Genomic DNA, 7,040 nt, shown 5'->3' with positions numbered 1-7,040 from the left:
TACATTTTATTGTTGGATGTAACTGGGACCCTGTGTACATAATTTCGCTCCACCACATGTACCACATGAGGTGCGAATGACAATAAAGAATCTCTGACTCTGACTGATAAATTCTTGCAATATGCATGTTTAGTGTCATAAACCACTAAAAACAAAAGTGTAAAAAAGGAAAGGCTGATCCTCTTTTTTTATATTGTGCATTATTATTGACAAACTAACAAAACCAACTAACAAAAAACCAACATCAACATTTACAAAACATGTCAAAAATGACATGAATCATGTTGTAAGCAAAGATGAGTCATACAGTCTGTGAACTCAGTAATATTGTTTTAAAATGATCAGCAGCATCTCCTGAGTATATATATCAGTGGGGCTGCCTGAATTACTAACCACACAAATCTTGCAATTTGTCGTACCTTTTTGTAGAAAAACAAAGAATATAAGCTGCTCAATCTTTATTTTGTTGCTTTTTTGTGCACAAAGTTTTCGTCTTTCTTCTCTTTCCTGCGAGTCGACATTGTCTTGTGAAAACAGCCCAGTCCAATCATTAAACCAGGAAGGTGAACACCTTCTGCACCCACATCCACCCTGTGTTTTCAACTTTATCTGTATAAAATAAAAGTGAAAAACACTGAGAATGAATCACCAAAACATTCTAAATTTGACTTAAAATTGTCCACATAGTTGAAGAGCACACAGAACACAACAATGCACAGCAAGCTAAGTAATAAATAAATATTTGTTGTAGTGAACAATTTTGTGCGAAGGCACTGTTTTTCTAAGATAAGATAAGATACAACTTTATTGTCTACCACAATTGTGGCAAAAAATCTGCTTTGACACACATTCATCATACGTACACAGGAACCAACAAAAGAACATAATAATTAAAAACACACACAACTGGGGCTGTACCTGAAAACGATACCACCAAATAGTACCTGTGTTTTTAATATTTTAGGATTTCAATCCTGCATAAAATGCATTTTATATTAGATCTGAACAACCACCCCCCACCCCCCAAAAAATCACAAAAAAAAAAACGAAAAGCCATACAGTTCTAGACTTCTTGTATACTGTAGATCCTGTTTGTGACAACTAACAACTGCACCTGACGGGTTACAGACTAAAGAGGTGTTTTCAGCATTTAAAATAAAGCTTTGATCTTGTGTTTTGTTCACAGAGCATCCTAAAGGATATAAAAGAATGGCTGGATGTTCATCCCAAAGAGGTGGTGATTCTGTCCTTCAGCCATTTCCTGGGCCTGAACCAGGAGCTCCACATCTTGCTGCTCACAACCATACGCAACATATTCACCTCCAAGCTCTGCCCCAAAATGGTACAACTCCACCTCTTGTTAACAAGTAGTTAAAGTGCCTGTGACATGCATATTCTACAAATACAAGTGGAACAAAATGTTTTAATATTTAAGAAGTTTGGCAAAATATGCGATTTTACTCATTTTGTTATGTAACTGGCATTTTTTTTAACATGGCGCAGCCAAAGTAAAACAGGAAATTACATGAAAGTGGAACTTTGGTCTTTGTTTATCGAAACAACATTATTTGAACTCTGACTCTTTGTCTCTCTCTGGTAGTGACTCAAAATAATCTAAAGAAACGTTAGAATCTTTGCTGCTTTGCTCTCCCTTGTCATCACTTCCTGTAACGTCACATATCAATGTCTTAGCAATGGCTCATCTCAGTGGAGTGATTTTTTAAAAATATTTTATTATTTTTTTGCAATGTGTTATCAATGTTAATGCATCCATCCATCCCTTCGTCATCTTGCGCTGTGGTTTATGTGCACGCTGCGAATGAGATGAGTCTTTAGTACTATGTCAGCATTACATTTGATTGTTTCCCTTCCCGTAATTGTTTTAATGTGATTCTAAATGGGTACAGTCCATCCATCCATCCATTTTCTTCCGCTTATCCGGGGTCGGGTCGCGGGGGTACCAGCCTAAGTAGGGAGGCCCAGACTTCCCTCTCCCCAGCCACTTGGGCCAGCTCTTCCGGGGAAATCCCAAGGCATTCCCAGGCCAGCCGAGAAATATAGTCCCTCCAGCGTGTCCTGGGTCTTCCTCTGGGCCTCCTCCCGGTGGGACGTGTCCGGAACACCTCACCAGGGAGGCATCCAGAAGGCATCCTAAACAGATGCCCAAGCCAACTCAACTGGCTCCTCTCGACGTGGAGAAGCAGCGGCTCTACTCCGAGTCCCTCCCGGATGATCGAGCTTTTCACCCTATCTCTAAGGGAGAGCCCAGACACCCTGCAGAGAAAACTCATTTCGGCCGCTTGTATCCGAGATCTCATTCTTAAGGTCACAACCCAAAGCTCATGACCATAGATGAGGGTAGGAACGTAGATTGATGGGTAAACTGAGAGCTTTGCCTTTTGACTCAGCTCTCTCTTCACCATGACAGACCTGTACAGCGCCTGTTTCACTGCAGACGCTGCACCTATCCGCCTATCGATCTCACGTTCCATTTTTCCCTCATTCGTGAACAAGACCCCAAGATACTTGAACTCCTCCACTTGGGTTAGGACCTCCTCCCTGACCCGGAGAGGGCACTCTACCCTTTTCCGGCTCAAGACCATGGCCTCGAATTTGGAGGAACTGATCTTCATCCCGGCCGCGTCGCATTCGGCTGCAAACCGCTCCAGCGAAAGTAGATCACGATCTGATGAAGCCAATAAGACCACATAATCTGCAAAAAAGCAGAGACGCAATCCTAAGGCCACCAAAACGGATCCCCTCAACACCTTGGCTGTGCCTAGAAATTCTGTCCATAATAGTTTTGAACAGAATCGGTGACAAAAGGCAACCTTGGCAGAGTCCAACTCTCACCAGGAACAAGCCCGACTTACTGCCAGCGATGCGGACCAGGCTCTGACACCGGTCATACAGGGACCAAAGGGCCCGGTACCCCATGCTCCCAGAGTACCCCCCACAGGGTTCCCCGAAGAACGCGGTCGAACACCTTCTCCAAGTCCACAAAGCACATGTAGACTGGTTGGGCAAACTCCCATGCACCCTCCAGGACCCTGCTGAGAGTGTAGAGCTGGTCCAGTGTTCCACGGCCAGGACGAAAACCGCACTGCTCCTCCTGTATCCGAGGTTCGACTATCCGACGGACCCTCCTCTCCAGAACCCCCGAATAGACCTTACCAGGGAGGCTTAAGAGCGTGATTCCCCTGTAGTTGGAACATACTCTACGGTCCCCCTTTTTGAATAGGGGGACCACCACCCCGGTCTGCCAATCCAGGGGAACTTCCCCCGATGTCCATGCAATATTGCAGTGTCGCGTAAGCCAACACAACCCTACAACATCCAGAGCCTTAAGGAACTCCGGGCGAATCTCATCCACCCCTGGGGCCCTGCCACCGAGGAGCTTTTTAACCACCTCGGTGACCTCAGCACCCGAGATTGGAGGGCCCGACAAAGAGTCCCCAGGCTCTGCTTCCTCAGTGGAAGATTATGGGATTGAGGAGGTCTTCAAAGTATTCTGTCTACCGACCCACAACATCCCAAGTTGAGGTCAGCAGCACACCACTCCCACTATAAACACTGTTGGTGGCGTACCGCTTTCCCCACTGAGACGCCGGATGGTGGACCAGAATTGCCTCGAAGCCGTGCGGAAGTCATTCTCCATGGCCTCTCCGAACTCCTCCCATGCCCGAGTTTTTGCCTCAGCGACCACCCGAGCCGCATGTCGCTTGGACTGCCGATATCCATCAGCTGCTTCTGGGGTCCCACAGGCCAAAAAGGCCCAATAGGACTCCTTCTTCAGCCTGACAGCATCCCTCACCAACGGTGTCCACCATCGGGTTCGAGGGTTGCCACCGCAACAGGCACCGACAACCTTGCGGCCGCAGCTCCGGTAAGCCACCTCAACAATAGAGGCACGAAACATGGTCCACTCAGACTCAATGTCCCCCACCTCCCTCGGAACATGTTCGAAGTTCTCCCGGAGGTGGGAGTTAAAGCTCCGTCTCACAGGAGACTCTGCCAGACGTTCCCAGCAAACCCTCACAATACGTTTGGGTCTGCCAGGTCTGACCGGCATCCTCCCCCACCATCGGAGCCAACTCACTACCAGGTAGTGATCAGTGGACAGCTCTGCCCCTCTCTTCACCCAAGTGTCCAAGACATGTGGCCGCAGATCAGATGAGACGATGACAAAGTCGATAATCAAACTGCGGCCTAGGGTGTCCTGGTGCCAAGAGCATATATGGACACCCTTATGCTTGAGCATGGTGTTCGTTATTGACAATCCATGACGAGCACAGAAGTCCAACAACAGAACACCACTCTGGTTCAGATCAGGGGGGCCGTTCCTCCCAACCACACCCCTCCAGGTCTCACTGTCATTGCCCACATGAGCATTGAAGTCCCCCAGTAAAACAAGGGAGTCCCCAGGAGTCACACTTTCCAGTACCCCCTCCAAGGACTCCAGAAAGGGTGGATAATCTGAACTGCCGTTTGGTGCATAAGCACAAACGACAGTCAGAACACGTCCCCCCGCACGTAGACGGAGGGAGGCCACCCTCTCATTCACTGGGGTGAACCCCAACACACAGGCACCAAGTTGGGGGGCAATAAGTATGCCCACTCCTGCTCGGCGCCTCTCACCAGGGGCAACTCCAGAGTGGAAGAGTGTCCAGCCCCTCTCAAGGAAAGTTCCAGAGCCAGAGCCATGCGTAGAGGTGAGTCCGACTATTTCTAGCCGGAACCTCTCAGCCTCACACACCAGCACAGGCTCCTTCCCCACCAGTGAGGTGACATTCCACATCCCAATAGCCAGCTTCTGTAGCCGAGGATCAGACCGCCAGGGTCCCCGCCCTTGTCCACCACCTGTCCCACATTGCACCCGACCCCTTTGGCCCCGCCCACAGGTGGTGAGCCCATGGGAAGGGGGACCCATGTCTCCTCTTCGGGCTGTGCCCGGCCGAGCTCCATGGGTAAAAGCCCGGCCACCAGGCGCTCGCCCGCATGCCCCACCTCCAGGCCTGGCTCCAGAGTGGGGCCCCGGTGACCCACGTCCGGGCAAGGGAACATTAGGTCCGTTTATTTCTCTCATCATTGGGGTCTTTGGGCTGCACTTTGTCTGGTCCCTCACCTAGAACCTGTCTGCCATGGGTGACCCTTCTAGGGGCGTAAAGCCCCTGACAGCATAGCTCCTAGGATCATTGGGACACTCAAACCCTTCCACCACGGTAAGGTGGCAGCCCAGGGAGGGGGCAATGGGTACAGTGCTTTTTTACAATTATCCTTTTCATTTATTTATTTTATATGGATTTTGCACATACTGAAAGCAGGAAGCTACACAGCAGAAATGAGTTGCTAAAGCTGAACTTTACGAGGCCTGTTGGTGTGTTTGGCATCATGCCACTGTAGGGGAGTAGGTTGTGGTCTGAACACCCTTTAACAGGTGTGTACGCTAACCTTTCAGTTATGTAATAAATGTTGACTGACCCCAACTCCAAACATATATAAGTGGGTGCTTGTAGCAAGTTAAATTCTCCTCTCTCGAAGAAAAGACAAAGAATTTGGTAATTTAAATACATAATTCTGTAACTTTATTGTCAGTTTGAATAATAACAATACGAAATTATGGCAAATATGAAATATGGATGAATAACCAACAGTATTATTTGTTGTTGTTGTTTTGTTGTTCTATTGTTTGCACAAAAAAAGCAATACACATAAAGGAAAAGATAAAAACAAAATGTGCAGGAGAGTGTAAGGTTTCCACTGCCTGCAGCTCCTCCTCCAATTGGCTGCTGATTACCACCAGCTGGCAGCCATCCATCTGACGAGCTCCTGCTACTATTTAAGGCTGCAGTCCAGTTTGACTCACCGCTGGAGCATTGTACCCTATTTGGTATTTATGCTTTTGGCCAGTTAAATTAAGATTATATGAGAAATACTTACCTTCGTTTCTGTGCCTACAGTCCTCCTGTTTCCTTGGCTCCTGTTTGGATGCAGACTCCCGTGGTTCTGGTTCATGTTCTCCGTGCCTCGCCTTCCAGCCACACGTCTGTCCTCCCTGCATTGTCCGCCTTCCTTTGGACCATCTCTGGTGACTCACATCCACGTTAAACTCTTGCTTCACCATCTGTAAGGAAGGACAAAACAAGATTACTAAAAACTACAATTGGATTCCACTGATTCAACTCTTTTTCCCCAGGATCTCCAAGAGATGACTCACTGTAAATAGACACTGTAAATAATAAATATCACTACTTTTTCTAATCAAGTCTTGTCTTTTCTGGTTTCGCTCCATCTGGGTTCCTCGAGTCTTGACAGAGAGGTCATGAAACCCAAAATGGGCTTACAAGCGCCCCCCCCCCCCCACACACACACACACACCCTTAAAAATGATGAAAAAAATCATAAAAGCTTTATACATAAGCTTACATCTTTCTTTAAACACACACAAATACACACCAAAACAATAGATAATATCCATCCATCCATCCATTTTCTTCTGCTTATTTGGGGTCGGGTCGCGGGGGTAGCAGCCTAAGTAGGGAGGCCCAGACTTTCCTCTCCCCAGCCACTTGGGCCAGCTCTTCCGGGGGAATCCCGAGGTGTTCCCAGGCCAGCCGAGAAACATAGTCCCTCCAGCGTGTCCTGGGTCTTCCTCTGGGTCTCCTCCCAGCGGGACGTGTCCAGAACACCTCACCAGGGAGGCGTCCAGGAGGCATCCTAACCAGATGCCCGAGCCACCTCAACTGGTTCCTCTCAACGTGGAGAAGCAGCGGCTCTACTCTGAGTCCCTCCCGGATGATTGAGCTTCTGACCCTATCTCTAAGGGAGAGCCCAGACACCCTACGGAGAAAACTCATTTCGGCCGCTTGTATCCATAATCTCGTTCTTTCGGTCACAACCCAAAGCTCGTGACCATAGATGAGGGTAGGAACATAGATCGATGGGTAAATTGAAAGCTTCGCCTTTTGACTCAGCTCTCTCTTCACCACGACAGACCTGTACAGCGCCTCCTTCACTGCAGACGCTGCACCTATCCGCCT

The 7,040-nt window shown here is 48.1% G+C and overlaps 1 protein-coding gene across 1 annotated transcript in view; it reads left to right on the top strand.

The window, feature by feature from the left end:
- plcxd1 (phosphatidylinositol-specific phospholipase C, X domain containing 1) overlaps positions 1 to 7,040 on the top strand; it is a 92,753-nt gene that overhangs the window by 70,649 nt on the left and 15,064 nt on the right. The window contains exon 4 of the mRNA XM_037675028.1: positions 1,187 to 1,342. Coding sequence (XP_037530956.1) covers positions 1,187 to 1,342 — 156 coding nt within the window. The remainder of the gene's footprint in view (positions 1 to 1,186; positions 1,343 to 7,040) is intronic.

The sequence above is a fragment of the Nematolebias whitei genome, chromosome 3, assembly GCF_014905685.2.
Source record: "Nematolebias whitei isolate Nwh7 chromosome 3, NemWhi1, whole genome shotgun sequence".
Taxonomy (NCBI): Eukaryota; Metazoa; Chordata; class Actinopteri; order Cyprinodontiformes; family Rivulidae; genus Nematolebias; species Nematolebias whitei.
The sequence above is the reverse complement of the archived record's forward strand: the minus strand, read 5'-3'. Positions and strand labels throughout refer to the sequence as shown.